Raw genomic sequence first — 22,740 nt, forward strand, 5'->3', positions numbered from 1 at the left:
ATGAATTAAGAGTAAAATAAAATAGGTGAGAAAACGAGGATTTTGTCAGCCAGTGGCAAAATAGGAAGACAAAAAAAGGCAAACATTTCGACAGGGACCTCCACCAAGTCGTCCTCAGTGCTCATAAAAAAAATATGTTTACTCAGGTACAAACCTTTCTAATATCTTCGAGTGTGTGAATTTCAGGTGAAAGTCCGCCATGAACACAGAGGAACTGTTGATTCATCAGGGCAGCTAAAGGTAGGCAGTCAAATGCTTCCATACATGCATCGTAAACCCGTTCTGAATATTTAATACGGCCTGAAACAAATAAACCAATTGAAAATGTAACAGTTAGAAAGGTTCAAGCAATTAGCAATGACATCGAATGCACATAATCTTGGACGATAAAACACACCACTCTCAAGGTAAAAATGGTACATGAGATATTTTGTCACGTTCCAACTTATTTTCATCATCACACAGAGAAAGAAAAGAGAAAAAGAACCGGTTCACACGACCAGAAATTACAGTATTAAGGAAAAAGGACAGGGCTGTTTTCATTGTCACCCACGGCTATTTACTAAATTAACTTCCAAAAATTACCGAGTCCACGATTCCACCGAAAACATGATTTAATCGTAAACTTCCATAAAGTTTGAGTCACAGTTACGTGGAGTAACAAGAAGCATAAACCTAGTTACAAACAGAAAGCAACATAACTTTTGAGGGTTCCATGAAAACACTAATTATCTTTTTTAATATATACGGATTGATAAATCTATCTAAAACCTAAAAGGCCAATAGTTAATACAAAATAAAACTACAATAAAGAAAATATAAAATAAGAAAACAATTATGGAGGACTGAATAGGTCAACTCCATTTTGTTTCTTCCTTTAAACCGAAATGAATATGATTACAAAAATTAAAAATTATAGCTTTGTTGTTGATAACTTTCAAAAATTGAAAGTTTTTGAAAAACTTTCAAAAGTAGGTGTCCCTTTACTTCATTCAAAACATGACACCAAAAGGGGGTAAAACCCTAACATTTGAAGAGAGAATTATACATGTAGGTGGATCCAAACGATAAAAAAGATCCCACCCGAACTCGGGAGTGAGTAAAAGCTAGTGTTGTAATTCTGCCTCTGGAGATTCTAGAACAATTGAAGGTTCTCCAGTAGGTAAGGAAAGGGCGCTTTATCGTGTGTTAGCGCAATACAACCAATATGTATAAGGGGGGCAGTCCCTAAATACTAGTTTAGCGAAAAATAAGAGAAGACTAATTGCCCACGCCGCACCTCTTAGGGAACTCCTACAAGATTCGAACTTCATAGGGAAGGCTTTTTTATTCTGGCCAACACTATATCTTCCAGGGCGGGTTGCCAAATGGAGATCGTAGATTCTGGTTGCAGAATATTTATTACATGGGTAAGATAAATTGGTTCCAAAAATTGGGCCGAATTTATTGCTTGACTAATTGATTGATTGACTGATTGATTGGATCCAACCAAACTTTGGAAAAATTAACATGCTTAACATGCTCTTAGTTATGCTTTTTCTGAATCAGGGATTTATTTACCTCTCTGCTGGAAGAGAAGCGAGGAATGTTTCTAAATTCTTGTCATAATTGAGACTACCAGGAGAAACAGCGGATCCCAGCCAAACTTGGAGGGAAGTAAGAGCTAGGCTCATAGTTGTGCTTCTTTTTAGTATGCATCTGATCCAAATTCTGTTAGAGCAAAAGGGGACCATTATCTATTTTTATTATTTTTGGTACTATACTGAAAGGAGGAAATCATACAACAAAACTTCAGCCTCAATTACAGACCAGATGCCCATGCTCAATAAAACCTCAAACTTTGCAAATGGTTACTTGATTTTCTGAAGATTTGATCCTCTAAACAGACAAAGGTAAATAAAGCGTCTAAAGTTGTATCCCCTTTATACCCCTGGTGAGGTGAATTAATAGCCTTAAGGTTTTAAAATGCAGTTTTCATTTTACATAATCCATACAGTTTTAGTTGTTTCTTAAGAGATAAATTATAGCGGAGGTTAGGTTCGAGCCAGATGTAGGTCAAAAGGACATTCCCAATATTCTGCTCCTGAGATCAGGCATGAATTGTATAAAAAAAAAACGGATGCTTCTGAACAAACTCCGTTTAAAGAGTGTCACCTGACCTCTTTGTTTCAATAGCGCAATTTCAATTTGAATCAAATTTCAACTGATATTCTCAAAAGTTAGATTGGAAAAAAACTGTTTTGGTTAGGTAAATTTTGTTCCGGGAACTTTGAACTTTTTGTATAAAGCTGCTAGCCTAATGTAGGAGCATGGTGACACCATCTATACTATCAATCATGTTCTAAATCCAGATGGCTGATTTGTTCGGATCCAACAGGCAGTGTCGACCCGGACAGTTTTTCAACCTTACAGAAATAATCTGGAAAAAGCAAAACATGGTGCAAACAACAGCAAAGACAAACCAGAAGTAGATTTTTAATACGACAGTAAAATAATCTGCCAAAGCATAGTGCAAACAACAGCAAAGACCAATCAGAAGCAGATTATTGATACGGAAGTAAAATAAAACTTGAGAAGCAGTTTGCGCACAATTGGCAGAAATTTTAAAACGAACACGAATCAAGAACATGCAACTATCTTGTGGTCCTGTGGTGGCGCAGTGGATTTGACCTTAGCTTGGTAATACGGGACCCAGAGATCGAATCACGCTGCAGGAATGCACTGCAGGGCCGAAGCAGGGACCTTAGTAGTCAAGAAGCGTCGTTAATTCTTAAATAATAATAATAATGCAACTATCTCGTTCGAGGTTGAAAAACGGTCCTACTTTAAATGATGCCAACAGTAAGCTTTTTAGAATACTGCTGCAAATGAAATTGAAACAACACAACCTTGAAAAAAGCAGAGAGGGCTTCAGAAGACTGAGTCACTACGTGTATAAAAAGGCACATCAATCTCGCTTCGTGCACCCAAGGCTACAAGCCAAGAGAGGGGGAATGGCTTCAACAAAAGTGCGTTTATTTTTTTTCGTCTACTGGGTGTGTACTACAGACGCCACTTCACGACGGTATGCATTTGGAATGTTGATGAGCCTGGCGTTCTTACGGTGCTCTGAGACAACTGGTGTTGTTGTGCTGACAAAAGTGAAACAGGTCAAACAAACCGTCTCTGCTAAGCCTCGAGAAAATACGACACTGATGTGCGTCACTAATGCAATTGGTAGACAAGCTCACCCTTTTCCCCAGTCACCCGAGACGTATTTATTACTATGAATATGACATTTTCTCCAAATTGGTCTCCCAAGTTCGAACCTCAAATGCTGCTTTCTTTGCCCTTTAAAGAAGGGCCTCAATTTCCAGTTCGATAAATGGCTGAATTTAAATCTTAGACCAAGGATGTCTTTTCACCGGGTCGCAATAAGCCTGTTCATGACCAAGCACGTATCATTAACGGAGCTGTAAGAGATTAAGAACAAAACGAAACTCTCAAGTTTGGACCACCAATGACATTCCTAATCTACGAAACTCATGATGCTACCCCTGGTTCTGGGTCATCAGCCACCAGCTTCCAAGATCAATCAGTCAGAGTGATGCCAGAAATGATGAGTCATGACTAGATGCCAGGAATGACGCAATAATCGCTTAAAAACTTTTGTAAGTGCTACAAATTTGGAAGAGCCTGGATACTCACGGACACTTCCGTAGGCGGTTATGTCCTTGTCAAGTTATGGCTAAAAAAAAAAAAAAAACTCACTTCTGCGTCTGTATGAATTTTTATGTTCTATGATTTAAATTCCTCAGCTTCCTAATGCTAAGTTCATTCAGGTTAAAACAGATGTTAGGCAGAAAAATATGATCAAATTTACAGCCTTTTTTTATGCACTTTGCAATAAGAACAAAACATAAATAAACCAGCTTAGACTGCTCGTTTTCTTGTGAATCCTGCAAATATTGTTTTTGAACCGAGGTTGCTAACATACGGGTTTGGACGAGAATCAAGTCAGTTATTGTTTTGGCCTTAGAATGCATGCCCTAGCTTCAGTATGATTCCGAGCCCTAAATCTTCTTAATATTTTTTTTTTGTTTATTTAACTTCAAATTATAGATGATTCTAAGTTTTGACTTTAATGGCTCTTTTTTCAGACTGTTAAATTTACTAGTGTAGAAGAAATCTTACTACTGTAGTCAGACGTAGATAGAGTTTGCCTAAAAATTTATAAACAAATACTTTTCTTTACAGTTACCAAGAAATCTGAGAATATCGTAACATGTAATGCATTAAATTTCAATCGGTTAAATTTTTCCTTTTTCTAACAAATAGTTTAGCTTTTGTAATGGATGGCTAATTTTTAATTTATGGAAACCGAATATCAGGTTCTACTGTCACGTCTATTAAATATAAATAGAGTAAAATAAATGTTTTACTCTCACATACGTCAAGCATATGAACATATCACAGTTCGTTACCACGAACTGTTTGAGTCTTCAAGAAAGGCTACTCACACACAAGGATCGTTGACTTTGAGTGAGAAGAATTATAAAGAACTTTAAGACTACAGCATAAAGAGTGAGGGTTGAGGAAGGGGGATCTCCCTGCATATGCAGAATAATTTTTGTTCGTTTGAAGTTTTAATGCTGCTCCGTAGTTCGAATTGAAAACAACTTGTTTGTTTTCTGTTTAATTATTTGTAAAGATTAATACTAGAATTAGAATACTGGTAGCTACAGTAATGTTAGTGGTTCAGTATGGCTCTGGGACGTGGATGCTTTGAAAGGCTGAAGAAGACACGTCCAAATTTTTCTAGAGGAACTGTCTAAAGATAACTTTAGGCTCTCGTTTGACTAACCTTATTTGAATCATGCTGTACCGCTCGATCCCATTTTTCTAGGGCTATAATGAAAAAAAAAAATGTGAGAATACGCTACGTTTTACGGATTAAGGACGATAAGATTGCCAAAGATTTTGCTTTTTGGCCATCTATCTGGGAGCAACCCAAATATCAAGTCTTTTTGCAGGGGTAAAAATTGAAGATTTAAAATTGATTGTGGTGAACAAGGAGCTTGCGCAGTCGTTATGGTCTCATTAAAGTCGGTGTAGTAGTGAGTCGTTTGACTTATTCTAATTATATGCGACCTATGCATGTAGAAATGGTAAGACACCCAATTTCTCAAGTTGCATCTATAATTTTAAATTTTTCTTGGGTATTCTCTCTTACGGATTAAGGCAATTCAACACGTGTTCCTTTTCTTTTTTGTAAACGTGTACTTTCCCTTTTATTTAACATAGTGGATAAATCAATAACAGTTGAGCAGAATTCCCAAGTGAAATGGAAACACAAAGAGAACTGTTTCGTGGATGAAAAAGGTTTTCTAAATCGGAAATTGGATAGCTCCGTCCGTTTGACTTTTTTCTTTCTCTCGTTTTGTAAATATTCATCGTTTAAAACTATAGAGGCAATAAAAAAAAAAAAAAAAAAAAAAAAAAAAAAAAACAAAAAAACAATAATAGTGAATGGTGTCATAGATGTTATTTTTGTCTTGCTTATACAGGTTGTGCCACAAATAATCAAATATTAATAAATTAATCTTTTTTAAAGTTTTGATTAAAGTGTTAGTTCCTTTTTCATTTCTGTAAACACTAAGAGGCATTTTCACAGGCAGCGCAATATCAGTGCCAAAGGAAAGAGCGATGTGGGCCAAATGTGTTTTTTTTTGGGGGGGAGGGAGGTCTAACGAAATTCGTATAGAAGTTATCATAGGAATTTCGAAAGGCGATTCGATTGGAAATTAAAAGTTATAGTGCCCTTTTTAAGAGTCAAAAAGTGATTGGAGGACAACCAGGCCCCCTCCAATGACCATCATCTCCCCAAGCACATCCAATAAAATTTCGAGATAGTCATTTTGTTCAGCATAGTCAAAAGGTCCCGTAATTATGTCTTTGGGAATGACAACCCCCCTCCGAGCCTTCTTGGCAAGGGCTATAAGTTATATTAGTTGCCCATTATAAACACATAACATTTTTATAGAATGAGTGACCGTATAAAGCTCAAAGGCGGCTCATTCAATTGAAAATAAGAAGTTCTAGTGTCCTCTTTAAGAGTCAAAAGTGACCGGAGGGTAACTACCCCCTCCCCCGCCCCACCGCGTCCTCTTTTCCCCAAATGAATTAGGTGGGAATTTAGAGATAGCCGTTTTGTTCAAAATAGTATAAAGATCATATAAAAAGGCCCTTGGGGTTGACACCCCCCTCCCATTGCCTGGGGAAAAGGGCTGTATGTTGTGCTCCAGGGGCATATAATTTTTTTATGGAAGGGGTGGTCGTGTAAACTTTTGAGGAGGCTCATTTTGACTGGAAGGTGGAAATACTGGTTCTCTGTTAAGAGTCAAAAGTGATAGGAGGGCAACTACCCCCTCCCGACACTCTTTTACCCAAATGCATCTAATCGAAAGTATAACAGTCATTATGTTCAAAATAGTCCAAAGACAAAATATAACAATGTCTCCAAGGTTAACACAACCCCCCAGAGCCCAGGTTCAAGGGTTGGATATGTGGATGAAGGATAACAGATTGCCGAAGATTTTCCTTTTCGGCCAACCATATAGAGCTAAACGGACAGCAGGCCACTCGTCCACGTTTGGGGTCAGAGGATTTTATAAAGAAAGATTTAAAGGAAATAGTACCTTCCTTGGAGAGTGGAAAGAGGGAGACTTTAAATAGATTGGGATGGAGGAGGAGCGTGCGTTGCTGTGTTGGCCTCAGGTGGCTTGGTGCTGCGGTGAGTTGTTAGTAGTTGCGTTAGTAACTCGGGAATGACTGAGCATATTAATTTAGAACTTTCAGGATATGATAAGAGAGTTGATCAATTGACCAAAAAGGCAATGTTTGAATGTTATTACAACAAAAACTACAACTAATACTGCTGCTACCAAGGCTGGGGATATTGATATGAGCATCTGAGAAAACGTTAAGAGGATAGAGGATTTTGCCAGAGGGCAGATCACGGATGCGTGTTTATTTGTTTGTTTCTTTTTTTTGTTTTTTCCCCCAGGGGTGATCGTATCGACCCAGTGGTCCTAGAATGTTGCACGAGGGCTGATTCTGACGGAAATGAAAAGTTCTATTGCCACTTTTAAGTGACCAAAAAATTAGAGGGCACCTAGGCCCCCTCCCACACTAACTATTTTCCCCAAGTCACCGAATCCAAATTCTGAGATAGCAATTTTATTCAGCGTAGTCGAAAAACATTGTAACTATATATTTGGGGACGAGTTACTCCCCCACAGTCCCCGTGGGAGGGGGTACAAGTTACAAACTTTCACCAGTGCTTACATGTAGTAATGGTTATTGGGAAGTGTACAGATGTTTTCAGGGGAATTTTTTGGTTGGCAGGAGGGATTGAGAAGAGGGGGATATGTTGGGGGAACTTTCCATGGAAGAATTTGTTATAAGGGAAGAAAATTTCCATGAAGGGAGCGTAAGATTTTCTAGCATTATTAAAAAAAAGAATGAAAAAATAAATATGAAAAAGTTTTCAACTGAAAGCAAGGAGCAGCATTAAAACTTAGAACGAACAGAAATTATTACGCATATGAGGGGCTGACCTACTCCTAATACCTCGGTCTTTAGGCTAAAGTATTTTTAGTAATTTCAACTATTTATTCTACGGTTTTTGTGATTCAGGGGTCATTCTTAAGGAATTGGGACAAAATTTAAGCTTTAGTGTAAAGAGCGAGGTACTGACGAGGGGTTGAACCCCCTTATACACGTAGTAAAAACATGAGAATACAGAAGTTCGAAACGTAAGCTAATTTTTAAGTTACGTATATCTTTTACTAATAAATACGTTCGTAAAAAATTAAAAGTTCTAGTTGCCTTTTTAAGCAACCAAAAAAATGGAGGGCGACTAGGCCTCCTCCCCCGCTCCTTTTTTTCTCACAATCATTCGGTCAAAACTATGAGAAAGCCATTTAGCAAAAAAAAAAAAAAAAAAAAAAAAAAAAAAAAAATGCAAATTTTGTTTTAATTATTCATCTTCGGAGAGCCAAAATCAAAATATGCATTGACTCAAAGACGTTCGGAAATTAAATAAAAAAAAAAGTTTTTTTAACTGAAAGTAAGGAGGGACATTAAAACTTAAAACGAACAGAAATTACTTCGTATATGAAAGGGGCTACTTCCTCATCAACGCCCCACTCTTTACGCTAAGGTTTTTTTTTACTATTTTAAAAAGTAGATTGGAGGAAAAGAGTAAAACTTTAGCGTAAAGAGCAGGGCGTTGAGGAGGGAGCAGCCCCTTTCATATACGAAGTAATTTCTGTTCGTTCTAGTTTTAATGTCGCTCCTTACTTTCAGTTAAAAAAAAACATCGTTTTTTTTATTTAATTGTGAAAAAAGTCATATACTATTATGTCTCTGTAATTACTACATTCACCCTTACCACCTTTCTTGCAAAACGAGTTTAATTCTACAATCACTGCGTTCAAACCTCGCACTGACGAGATAACTATTTTGTCAGTTTGAGCTTTGATACCACCGATTATCAGGATAGTGGAGTTACCACCAAAAAATTAAAACATAACTAAGTGAGCTATGAGTTAGCTAGATCGTGTTCAACTTAAGTTACATCATAATAATTAACTTTATAGATATCCCTCGTGGGCCTCATACAATGACCAACAAAACAGTCAGTTACTCCAACAACAACAAAAAGAGAAAACACACAATGACAGATTTTACAATCAATGGCAACACTTTAGCAATACCTTGGTGAATATTATCGTACCTTCAATGTGCTACACTATTTATTTTATCCTTTCTTTTTCTTCCTAGCCACTTCTCATGGCAGGGATAGTCGTGGGAGCTTGGGAAAAAACAATTCGATCTAAAACTGGGAGTTCTATTACCTATTTTTGCCGTCCTGCCATACATTGCATGTACGATTGGATTGAAACTTCAATGAATCGTATTCTGGGTCAATGAGGTCGCACATTTTAGTGGAGGGGCAGGGGGGGGTAAGGAGCCCAGAAACAGGCCAAAAAACAATTTGTCACTGATTAGTTTACCTGATAACTTACAACCATACGTTCTTGGCCCAAGAGGGATCTAATATATATGAAAAAAAAAAGAATCTTTGCGGACACCCCTCCCCCCAAAAAAAGGGCCCAAAAAGCGTCAAAAAACTTTTCACGGTTGTCTTGAAGCCGTATATCCTTAAGTACTTGGGCTATGGGGGCCCAAATACAGAAAAAAAAACAGCATTAGAGCCACAAAAATAAGGCCCAACAAAGGGCAAACAAACTTTTTTCTCCATCAAACTTGAAACCTAGACATCTAGTTCCTGAAGAAAAGGAACCCTCAACGGAAATAAAATTTACTTTGGAGGCATGGGTTCCCAAACAATGGGACTAGAAAAAAGACTTTCGACTGGTTTGGCAATTATATCTGAAGCTCCTTGGGTCATGGAGGCTCCAATTTGACAAAAAAAAAAAAAAAAAAAAATGGTTAGGCTTAAAATGAGGCCCTAAAAAGAGCTAACAATCTTTTTTTTCTAAGCGTCACGGAATTTAAAATCAAAAGCCACTGCCCAATTTGACCCTAATGTTCAAAGAAAATTTAGTTTCGAGGCATGGACATGCTTAAATTGCACCCAAAAAGAGCCTTTTTTCTGATTTGTTTGAAACTGTCAAAAATTGTTGCCTGAGCTAACAGGACCACACATTTTTATTGAGCCCTAGTTACAACAAAGTTAGCAGAGAATCACGTCCCATAGTAACTATAGTTCTAAAAATGCGTTTTGAAAAAAAAAAAAAAAACAACAAAAAAACATGGCGATAAAGAAATTGCCACTTGACGCTGATTCAGGAATGGTAACCACTATTTTGGTTAATTTTTACAGTAAAAGGTTATACCAAAAAAAAAAGAAAAAAAAAGGGAATTTCAAAGAAGAGCATAAAAGCCCCCTCTAAAATGGCGTCAAGTCGAAACGAAAAGTACCCCAATGGGATCGCCATAATCGAAAACCCTCCTATACAGGATGATTACAGCTCCTCACCTTAACAACAAGAAAAATCTCTTTTTTTGCGTGGGAAGCACCGACATGTCTTTTTTTTTTCTTTTCCCCCATAGGTGATCGTATCAGACCAATGGTCACAGAAAAGTGGGAGAGGGCTCATTTGAAAGGGATTTTTTTTATATTTGGTGCCTTTTAAAAGTAAACAAGAGCTAAGAGCTCATATGGCACTTGTGACGAGGCGAGAAGGCTAAGGGCCAAGAGATCATATGGTATGAGCTCTAGCAAAATTCTATGAATCAATAGATTGATTTAAAAAGGAAAATAAGAGGCTTAAGGCCGGTCAGGATTTAAAATAAGAGCTCTGAGTCATGATGTCCTTCTAAATATCAAAATTCATTAAGATCCGATCACCCACTCGTAAGTTATAAATACCTAATATTTTCTAATGTTTCCTCTCTCTTTGACCCCCCAGATGGTCGAATCTGGGAAAACGAATTTATCAAGTCAAATTGTGCAGCTCCCTGACACGCCTACCAATTTTCATCGTCCTAGCACGTCCTGAAGCACCAAACTCGCCAAATCACTGAACCCCTCCCCCCAACTCCCCCAAAGAGAGCGAATCCAGTACGATTCTTTCAATCACGTATCAAGGACATTTGTTTATTCTATCCACCAAGCTTCATCCCGATTCCTCCACTCCAAGTTTTTTCCAAGATTTCCTCCTCCAACTTCCCCCAATGTCACAAGATCTGGTCGGAATTTGAAATAGGAGCTCTGAGACATGAATTCCTTCTAAAAATCAAATTTCATTAAGATCCAATCATCTATTCGTAAGATAAAAATACCCCAATTTTCACGTTTTCCAAGAATTCCGGTTTCCCCCTCCAACTCCCCCCAATGTCACAGGATCTGGTCGGAATTTAAAATTAGAACTTTAAAGCACAAGATCCTTCTAAATATCAAATTTCATTAAGATTTGGTCACCCTTTCGTAAGTTACAAATACCTCAATTTTCAAAATTACCCCCCCCCCAATTCCACCAAAGAGAGCAGATCCGGTCCGGTTATGTCAGTCACGTATCTTAGACAGATTTCTATTCTTTCCATCCAGTTTCATCCTGATCTCACCGCTTTAAGTATTTTCTAAGATTTCCGGTCCCCCCAACTGCCCCCCCCCCCAATTACGCTTGATCCGGTTGAGATTTAAAATAAGAGATCTGAGTTACGAGGTCCTTCTAAATATGAAGTTTCATGAAGATCAGATCACTCCTTCGCAAGTTAAAAATACGTCATTTTTTCTTATTTTTCAGAATTACCCCCCCCCCCCCCCCAATAGAGCGGATCCGTTCCAATTATGTAAATCACGTATGTAAGACTTTCATCCCGATCCCTCCAATCTAAGCGTTTTCCATGATTTTAGGTTCCCCCACCCCAAACTTCCCCCAATGTCACCAGATCCGGTCAGGATTTAAAATAAGAGCTTTGAGACACGATATCCTTCTAAATATCAAATTTCATTGAGATCCGATCACCCGTTCGTAAGTTAAAAATACCTCATTTTTTCTAATTTTTCAGAATTAACCCCTCCCCCAACTACCCCAAAGAGAGCGGATCCGTTCCGGTTATGCCAATCATGTATCTAGGACTCGTGATTATTTTTCCCACCAAGTTTCATCCCGATCCCTCCACTCTAAGTGTTTTCCAAGTTTTAGGTTTCCCCCTTCCAACTCCTCCCCCCAATGTCACCAGATCCAGTCGGGTTTAAAATAAGAGCTCTGAGCCACGATATCCTTCTAAATATCAAATTTAATTGAGATCCGATCACCCGTTCGTAAGTTAAAAATACCTCATTTTTTCTAATTTTTCAGAAATAACCCCCCCAACTACCCCAAAGAGAGCGGATCCGTTCCGTTATGTCAATCATCTATCTAGGACATTTGTTTATTTTCCCCACCAAGTTTCATCCCGATCCCTCCACTCTAAGTGTTTTCCAAGTTTCAGGTTTCCCCCTCCCAACTCCCCCCCCCAATGTCACCAGATCCGGTCGGGATTTAAAATAAGAGCTCTAAGACACGATATCCTTCTAAACATCAAATTTCATTGAGATCCGATCACCCGTTCGTAAGTTAAAAATACCTCATTTTTTCTAATTTTTCAGAATTACCCCCCCCCCCCCCCCCAACTACCCCAAAGAGAGCGGATCCGTTCCGATTATGTTAATCATGTATCTGGGACTTGTGCTTATTTTTCCCATCAAGTTTCATCCCGATCCCTCCACTCTAAGTGTTTTCCAAGATTTTAGGTTCCCCCCTCCAACTCCCCCCAATGTCATCAGGTCCGGTCGGGATTTAAAATGAGAGCTCTGAGACAAAATATGATTCCAAAAATTAAATTTCATCAAGATCCCATCACCTGCTCATAAGTTAAAAATACTTCATTTTTTCTATTTTTTTCCGAATTAACCGGCCCCCACTCCCCCCCCCAGATGGTCAAATCGGGAAAACGACTATTTATAATTTATTCTGGTCCGGTCTCTGATACGCTTGCCAAATTTCATCGTCCTAGCTTACCTGGAAGTGCCTAAAGTAGCAAAACCGGGACCGACAGAATTTGCGATTGCTATATGTCACTTGGTTATACCAAGTGCCATAAAAAGGGATCATACAGCAGCAAGCGGCATTTTCTACCATTTTGTGCCAGAAAACATCAATTTTCACGCAAAGAGAGTCAAATATCAGAGAATGAAAATTAAGAGATAACTAAATGATTTTTATGATTTAAAAATTCGCCTATAAGTTTTCAACCCCCCACCTTGCAAACCACAGCAGAATAGCGTTATTGACCGTTTAGTGGCACAAAATATCAGTTTTGGCATAAAGAAGATTAGAGTGGCAGAGAACGAAAATTCTAAGATAGCCAATCAATTTTTTATAGTCCAAGACCCTAAGCCGAAGGTTGACGACTGCTGATGAGTGTGTTTGTAGAGGGAGTATCATGGAAAATTAAATAAATTGGAAGCAATAAATGAATTTTTTCCCCGAAAAACGGAGAGGACAATTGTAGAAAAAAGAAAATGGTATATAATTTGATTAGGAAATGCCCAGAAATCATAGAAAGTTTAAAGTGTCAGGAGGTTGGGCCAAAATAAGCCCCAGCCTTCGACTCTAAAAATCAAAGCCTATTTATCATAAAAAACGAAAATTAATCCACTTTATGTAACCTAATCTAAATAGCCAACTATTTGAACAAAATTTGAATTCATTTACATTAAAAAAATTTCTACCAATAGGTTTTCAGAATACTTTTAGTTTTATTGCTCCCCAACGCCTGTACGGGTAATAAATTCATAAAATAAAGGGGGGGGGGTATACAACGCATTTTTCAATGTTTATAGGGGGGCATTTTTTCAATTATTTTTGATGAAAATACAAAAAGACTTATGATCTAATCTATTATGATATTATGATCGACTGATGTTGCGACGGTAGAATGTTTATAACTCAGTGCGTCCGCGCTAGAGCATCAAGCTTGGTAAAACAAACTCTCAGTAAAAAAAAAAAAAAAAAAAAAAAAAAAACGACAAGTGTGTCTTGGGTCATAAATAAAAGACTATAGTCTATGCTGCCATATTTGTTAGCACTATATTATGGTGTGTTACTAAAACACCTGAAAACAACATTAACCAAAACAAACAACCTGAACCTTACCTAAAACATATAAACCAACCTAAAAAACGGAATTCTCTCTAAGAATCAGACAATTTGAGGGGCAGAAAATGCAGAAAATAAAAGGCCAATTTATCCGTCTATTAATAGCCTTTCCCCAGCCCTGATATCGACAAGTTTAAGTGGACAATTAAAATTCACTGCACAAATCAAGCAAGTTCTGTTTTCAGTAAAGCACTAGTTCTTCGAATTCAACATATATTGGAAAATATTACGAGTCAGTTTATTTAAGCTAGTTTAGTAGATAAATCTTGGGCAATCTGCGAAGCAGCAATTTTTGTTCGTTTTAAGTTTTAACTTCATTCTTTATTCCGTTAGAAAAACTGTGCTTTTTATTTTATTTTTGAAGCCATTAGGTGGTATCGATTCGTAACAATGGACGCAATGTTTTTTCTGTGCGTCATTTATGGACTACTACCCCGGTATAGCATATCGCGTGTATGGTCAAGTGTGACTTGGTCTTGATATAACCTTGAGATTAGCTTTTCTTAAATGAAAGCATCAAAATTCTTCACCGGTATAAAGATATAAGTTCAAGCTGCGGTAATTTGAATTTACTAACGACGCGATACTGAACTTATACCTGACTCCTAGGCCTAAGTCTTAATTATAAACAGATAAACATTTTGTCGTTGTGTTGTTGTTGATCTTACGACAAATAAACAACACAGCTCGAAATAGAAAATATTTTTTAGTAAAGCGCAAATGACCAGCTGTCCTTACATGAATTAAGCGGCAGTAACCCTACTCCTGCTTCTGGTAATTTTTGTTCGTTTTTGGATTCATAGATTCATCTATAATAATATGTGTTACCTTTGTGTTTGTTGTATTTAGTCATTTTAATTTCTGTTCGTTTTGGCTTTCATTTATTCACTCATATAAATTTCTGTTAGTTTGAATGTAAGTTATTAAATTACTTTGTTTTTTTCTCGTCATGGACTATAATGTTACTCTTCATTTTTCTTTGAAAAACTTCTCTTTTGGAAAACATTTTAATAAATTATTGACAGATTAAGCTAATGACACACCAACGGAAATTGAAGAAACCGTAATACGGATAAAACTAAAGCAGGGATGTCAATCTCAATCTTTTAAAAAGTATTTTTTTTTTGTTCAAAATAGATCAACATACCATTATTCAATCGAATTATGCCAACCAGCCCTCATTTCGCCCCCATTCCCAGCTGAAATTTAGTTTCCGCATAAAAAACTTGCAAAACTAAGATAAGTCTGTATAATTTAAGCATCCAGAGAAAAAGGTCAGTTTTCGTTAGTACATCTTGCCCCTTATATTACTATATGGCTAGTTTTTCCCTTTTCACTGTCATTTTCACTTGAATTGGGAAAATTGACTCCAACTCCCCCCCCGTAGGATTTTGATGAAATTATGCCGCTGGCAACAATGTAAATCGAATTTTGTCAACTTTGATCGCAACCCGCATTCTAATTCTTGCGGGTTTTTTAAACATGTCAAGTAGACTGTAAAATTGGAAGCTAAAAATTCACTCGATGTACATGCAAATTTTCATCATGTAAATTCAGCGGAGGTAGTAAGTGTTAATACTGATCCAACATCGACTTCTAATTTTATTTGTATAAAATCTCAAAGGTCTCAAGACCGATCCTGATAAGGAGCAGTCGCATGCCATCATTTCTAGCTTCTCCGATGCAAATGTCTCTAATAAAATTCTAATAGAATCACAATTTACCAACCTGTTTCCTTACAATTCAAATTATATTTGAATAGCTACAGAGATCCCCCTTTATTTATTCTGCTTTGCTAAAAGCAACACTTACAGGATAATTCTAAAGGAGACCAATCAATAGTTGGTCACAGTTCAAAAAGGAGAATAAAAGGAGAGAGAGAAAGATAGAGAGTAAGACGGTTTTAAAAAGCTTTTGGGGGAAAGGTTTCTTTAGTGGAATCAATGTATTATTGAAAATGTTGAGATCTTGTGCTTGGAGAGAGAAAGTTCAAGTGCAGTAAGAAAAAGGTAATTCAAATTCAGTCGGAAAGATGAAGAGAAACAAAAGCTAATGAAATTAAGAGGAACTTTTATCCTTTCCCTTACATCCAAGGGAAACAATTGGGCCCAAAAGACGTTCTAGAGTACTTCTACCAATTTTAGGTCGAATTAAACAGCAATCAGTCTTTCTGTGAAAAAAAGAGAAGGAAGCTTACATCGCCCAACGCAATCAAACGGGAAAACCGGTATAAATATCTTTTGATTTTGTTTTATAAGATACTTTTCACAAATTTGCCCCAAACGTGTTTTGCTGAGGTTAGTTTGAGACATAGTAAAACAGTTGTCAAAACATTTGCTGTACTAAAAGTGAAATCTGTGTATGGAGGGTACCAAAAAAACAAACAAAAAAAACAAAACAAACACTTTCACTCATTTTAAAATTTACTTGGATTTGCTGAATTTAGGAAATGGTGCGGAAATATCTCAAAACAAATTATGTTTATGAAGCAGGTTTGATGCCTGAGCCGGGCCGCAGTCACACCTGCTGATAAAGCAAAAAATTTATCAACCCCTGTACTACAAGAGCCTAAAACTGAAATGAAGATAACCCTTATTTAAAAGGCTTGTATCAACACTAACTTACTCCCAAGCTTTGTCTGCCAGCATTGTGTATCTGTATCGTTTGTTAGACTTATCATGATGAAAAGGAAAACGAATGCCTTTTCTGTTCTTATAGCGGTCGAATTTCTTTTATTGTGAAGTTACAGAGAGTTACAAAATTATTGTTCCCAGAGTTGCTTAGACTGCTCCAAGTATCCTAAACATTATTCTCAGTGCGATGGGATCAAAAAGCTATGGAAATCTTTCCAATTTATTACTTTTCAATTTTCTTGGTGACAAAAAAAAAATGTTTAGCAGAATTGTTCTTCCAAAATCAAGTTTTACTCAAGGCATTGAAAGGAATTTCGTAAATTTTACTCTAGATTTGTGGGTATAGTTTGGAAATTTATCAGAGAGGAGGGGACAATTTTACCCGTCTTACCAGAATTGGGCTTCATACTCGCTAAAGTCGATTTTTCTAGAAGGAAGGTAAGTATCTTAAGGGAAACTACCATATTGCTTCCCATTTCCACATCCATTTGTCGTTTATTTTATATTGATTCAGTACAGTTTGGCCCAAACATAACCAAATTTAAAAACGGTAGGAGTAATTTTGAGTTTAGGTAAGCACTATGCCATTTCTAAAGATAGATGTATATTATCCAGCTAGGCTACAACCGTTCTGCCGCATTACATAATATACAATGGCATTAATTAGTGGGAAAATGAGGGGAGACAGGTATCGCCTAGATTTCTTGCTCTTATTCTTTCTAATTTTTTTTTATCTTATTTTCGGAAAACCTTTATTGATTTTTTCTTGTATTTCTATTGAGAAAATTGAAAAAAATTACAAGTTACCACCCCCTTCTATACAGCTGGGAAAAAATTCGCCCCCTCAAAAAAAAAAAAAATCCACAAACTGATGCCACTGATACACATTTACTTATTATTCTTCTGGCTATAAAATTTTACTATTTTGCGCGTTAAGCAACTAAAAACTGGCACAATCCTTGGTGTAACTAGTTATATTTTTATTGAATAGGTATAGTGTCATATTTCGAGCAAAATTTCACTCAGTAAACCAGTTATCAAACTTCCAGATCCAAAAATGACTTTTTTGGTCGTTATGCCGAAGCTATTTTTTTAAGAATCTTCCAATATTTTTGTTTCTAAGGTTGTTGACAAGTTTTGCACATTTCCCGGCTTTTCTCTCATATGTTCTGAAAGTTTAAATTGGCGACTAAATGCGAAATAAATTAAGCCGCTTTGTGAATGCTGGACTAGCCATTCTATGTTACTAAACCTAGCATTTACTTTCATGCACGTGAATAAAATTTGAAGGGGCATCATAAATCTGTGATGAGTGAAATATTTACCACCCAAAGAAGGTTCACAATCCTAAGCCTGAATAACATAAGCCTAGGCCTAGTTTTTCGAGCTTGTCTCCCCATGGGCCTAAGTCATATATATATATATATATATATATATATATATATATATATATATATATATATATATATATATATATATATATATATATATATACATGTATGTGCGATTAATAAATAAATGAACTTGAACATATACTGGAAATGACCACACAAAATTGCCTATGGGAAGCAAAGACACCCTCTCGCTAAATACTTAACAGTAGGCTACAAGAATATTCCATAAATCCTATCAGTTACTTAGCAACGGACAGAAAAGCAAACTGTTTTCGAAATAATTTTGCAAAAAAAAAAAAATCAATTTGACTTCCTGTCCCTATATAAATTGTATGAAAAAACAAGAGCTAAGAGCTCATATGGCACTTGTGACGAGTCCGGAAGAGCCAAGAGCTCATATGGTATGAGCTCTAGCAAAATTATAAGAATCAATAGATTGATTTAAAAGGAAAATCAGAGGCCTTTTGCCGGTCGGGATTTAAAGTAAAAGCTCACGAGGTCCTTCTAAATATCATAATTCATGAAGATTCGATCACCCACTCGTAAGTTATAAATACATCATTTTTCTATTTATTTTTCTCCCTTCAGCCCCCCCCCCAGATGGTCGAATCGAGGGAAACGGCTTTATCAAGTCAATTTGTGCAACTCCCTGACGCGCCAAGCAATTTTCATCGTTCTAGCACGTCCAGAAGCACCAAACTCGCCAAAGCACTGAACCCCACCCCCAAAATCCCCCAAAGAGAGCGGATCCAGTACGGTTACGTAAATTACGTAACTATGTCATTTGCTTATTCTACCCACCAAGTTTCATCCCGATTTCTCCACTCCAAGCGCTTTCCAAGATTTCCGGTTTCCCCCTCCAACTCCCCCAATGTCAACAGATCTGGTGTGGATTTGATATAAGAGCTTTGAGACATGAGTTCTTTCTAAATATCATATTTCATTAAGATCCGGTCACCCATTATTAAGTTAAAAATACCTCAATTTTTCTAATTTTTCCAAATTAACATCCCCCAGCTGCCCCAAAGAGAATGGATCCGTTCCAATTATGTCAATCACGTATCTATAGCCTGTGCTTATTCTTCCCATCAAGTTGCATCCCAATCTCTCTACTCTAAGTGTTTTCCAAGATTTCCGGTTTCCAATATTTCTGTTTCCCCCCTCCAACGCTCTACGTCCCCGGATCAGATCCGAATTGAAAATGGAGTATCTGAGGCATAATATCCTTCTATATATCAAGTTTCATTAAGATCCGATCACCCATTTGTAAGATAAAGATACCTCAATTTTCACGTTTTCCAAGAATTCCGGTTTCCCGCTCCAACTCACCCCAATTTTATCGGATCTGGTCGGGGTTTAAGATTCTTCTAAATATCAAATTTCATTAAGATCTGATCACCCGTTCATGAGTTACAAATACCTAATTTTTTCTAATTTTTCCAAATTACCCCCCCCCCCCCCACTCCACCAAAGAGAGCGGATCCGGTCCAGTAATTTCAGTCACGTATCTTGGACGTGTTTTTATTCTTCCCACCAAGTTTCATCCTGATCTCTCCGCTTTAAGTGTTTTCCAAGACTTCCGGTTCCCCCCCCCCCTCAATGACGCTGGATCTAGTCGGGATCAAAATAAGAGATCTGAGTTACGAGGTCCTTCTAAATATGAAATTTCATCAAGATCCGATCACTCCTTCGTAAGTTAAAAATACCTCATTTTTTTCAATTTTTTCAGAATTACCCCCCCCCCCCCAATAGAGGGAATCCGTTCTGGTTATGTCAATCACGTATCTAGGACTTCCGCTTATTTTTCCCACCAAGTTCCATCACGATCCCTCCACTCTAAGCGTTTTTCAAGATTTTAGGCCCCCCCCCCAACTCCCCCCGATGTCACTGGATCCGGTCGGGATTTAAAATAAGAGCTCTGAGACACGGTATCCTTCTGAATATCAAATTTCATTAAGATCCCATCACCCATTCGTAAGTTAAAAATACATCATTTTTTCTAATTTTTCAGATTTAACCGTCCCCCCACTACCCTCCCCCTAGATGGTCGAATCGGAGAAACAACAATTTCTTTGATCTGGTCAAGTTCCTGATACGCCTGCCAAATTTCATCATCCTATTTTACCTGGAAGTGCCTAAACTAGTAAAACCGGGACCGACCGACCAAGTGCCGTGAAAATTGTTGTTTTAAACAAAGTAAGTCACGAGATTTCAATGTCCAACATAAAGGTTAAGAGTAGGCTGTCATATTTATAAATTTCCTTCCATGTTGTGATAGAATAAACGCTTCACTGAAAATACAATGCCAGTACAGTCCAATCTTTCTCCTCATAATCTAATACGAGGACAGTATACTTGTATCTGTGAATATTATTACCAGTTTAGCACTTGGCTTACCCTGTCTACCTCACTTCGGGTATTTCTTGACAATAAATAGCCTACTCTCACAAATAAAGCCTAATTCATGACAATAAATAGTCTTGCAAATAAAGCAAAATACCATTTATGTTTGATAAGCCGATCAGAATATTTAATTGCGTTGATAGTAGAACAGCGGTAGAGCGTCTACAAATGGCAAAATGCTCTTTTGTATATTAGCTATTTTTGTTAGATTTTAAATCCTTATGAAAACAAGTAGATTTGACAGAGAAATTCAAAATATCTGGCATTGATTCCTTGTCAAAGATTAAGAAAATTGTAGACATTGTGGCTACTTAACAGTATATTTTGCTATTTTCATTAACTGGACAGGCCATACAAATTATATTCATTCAAGGATATTCAAACTGCAGTATTGGAGGGTAAGTAGTGGGGCCGTAGTCATCTCCCCTACTTTCTCTTTCGACTCATCCTAAGATTGTACGAAAGGAATCCCCACGAAAAGGTGAGTTCTTAATAGCAAAGGATCCTGAGTCCCCTCCCCCAGTTTGTTCGCAACTTAAGTTTATAGACATTGTTATGCAAAATTTAAACAATGAAATAGCGTTAAGCCAATATTTTTCATAAATCATGCTTGATTTCCACCAAGTTACAATTGAGAGTTTTTGAGCAAGCTGATTACCAACTTTAGTTACTGAAAAGGGATTGCACAACCCCAAATTTCTGTTTGAAAGGGCTCTTTTGCATTATTCAAGATTACTGCAAAAAAAAACGACAACAACAACAGCAAAGAAACCCTACTCTTTGTTTCTTATTTGCTTTTTAGCTTACCTCAGTGCCTGCAATATCCTCGAATTTTCGAGTGAGTGAGATGACCATTTTCTTGATTATTAAATTTGAATTTATGTTCCTATCGACTTATAAGACTAGGTGATTGATTCTGGTACATATTTATATTCTATACAGAATGAGAAATAGGCTTGACAGAATTGTTAGTAAAATGAAAAGCAATATCCATAAACAAGGCTCTATTGAAATAATATACAATTAAAGACTATACCAAAAACTAGAGGACAACCCTTGGTGTGGATAAAAGAAAGAAAGCGGGATATGTTTATTGTTATTTCATTTCATGAAACATGCATATTTTATTTCAATCTTTTACAGATTTTCCGCTAAATTTATATGCAGGAACAACGACGTTATAAAAATAATAATTGGGGAATCTAAATTACATCATTAAACTGACCCAAACTGAAAAAAAACAAATATGAAACTGATAGCGAGAATGAGGTTTCGAAAAAAGCTTTTAAAACTTAGTTTGTCCGAAATTAAGGCAGATATGGATCCGGTCAACTCAGTTCAAAAAACATTTCTAAATTAATGGTGGCATACAACTCGTCATTACAAAAATAGCAAAGCTCCTTACATTCCTGCTTAAAGGTGAAATATTCCGTGAGGTGTCTGCATTCGTGATTTCCTCTTAACAGGAACAGTGTGGTTGGATAGCATATCTTCAATGTCCATAGGTATAATACGCACTGAAAATTATAGATTTTGTATATAACATGTGCTATATAAAAGCCCTCATGCATAAAGTAAATAAAGTTTAACCATTCAGAAATTGGCGCGCACCAAGCATGAATGCGCCTACAAAACTGTATCCATCATAGATATTTTGTTGTGTGCATAGATTGATGAATGACAGCAGTAGCACTGACTTCCTAAAGAAGCTGTAAGGTAAGGGTCAAAACCACTCGATAGTCATTCATCTACTACCCTTTTATATCCCCAAGCGTCACTAGAGTCCTATCGAATGTTCTATTCGATCAACAGTTTAAGATAGCCGTTTTGAAGATCAGCCAAGAAGTCCAAAAAAGCGTTTTTTGGCGCAACATAATCTATGCAGTCTTAACAAGGAACCTAAATTATGTAGAGCCCATTTAAAACATACACTTTGTAGATACACATTAATATAAAGATGCACATATAATATCTTGTTTAAATAAGAAAAATGAAAGAAATTTTGGTCAAAGAAACTGATCCAGAACCATATGGGGACTGTTCATGATCAGACGATAGTCTTAAACGAAAACAAGATAAGGGCATACTTCATAGTTGCTTCACAAATTTCTATCAGTTGGTTTTTAAGGGTTGAAGTACACCATAGTTAGTTTTTTTAAGTTACTAACTACACACGTGGCGCTAATATTCTCTGGGATATGGGCCCAAAATCAGTCAACGACCCAATTTAAAACAAAGACTTCCATTTGGATAGTTGAAGGGATTTTGGCCCTTACCTCTGACGGTATACTTATCATGGCACCCATGAGACATATTTTTTAACCTTTCATCTGTTGTGTTTAAAGGGTGATCTTGATATTTCGATTCAAAGTCACGTCGGGCTATAAGGATAAACAAAGATGCGTGAGGCATCGAATAATGATGCAGGTGGCCCTAAATTGGTTTCGGCCCATAAAAAGGGCAGAAGGAAACTGATCATTTCTAATTGAATGAACTCTTAAATTGAACTTTCTAGAACCATCCATTCTATATGATTACCCAGCACATGGCAGAAACTTGGCAGTTTCTGCCATGGCAGAATCACTCTCTTCT

The 22,740-nt window shown here is 36.9% G+C and overlaps 1 protein-coding gene across 1 annotated transcript in view; it reads right to left on the reverse strand.

The window, feature by feature from the left end:
• The window catches only part of LOC136032075 (serine/threonine-protein phosphatase 2B catalytic subunit 2-like), a 96,069-nt gene that overhangs the window by 54,001 nt on the left and 19,328 nt on the right, over nucleotides 1–22,740 (reverse strand). Inside the window, exons 4-5 of the mRNA XM_065712198.1 lie at nucleotides 21,554–21,665; nucleotides 155–300 (exon numbers count right to left, since the gene is read on the reverse strand). Coding sequence (XP_065568270.1) covers nucleotides 155–300; nucleotides 21,554–21,665 — 258 coding nt within the window. The remainder of the gene's footprint in view (nucleotides 1–154; nucleotides 301–21,553; nucleotides 21,666–22,740) is intronic.

Source organism: Artemia franciscana, chromosome 10 (assembly GCF_032884065.1).
Source record: "Artemia franciscana chromosome 10, ASM3288406v1, whole genome shotgun sequence".
Taxonomy (NCBI): Eukaryota; Metazoa; Arthropoda; class Branchiopoda; order Anostraca; family Artemiidae; genus Artemia; species Artemia franciscana.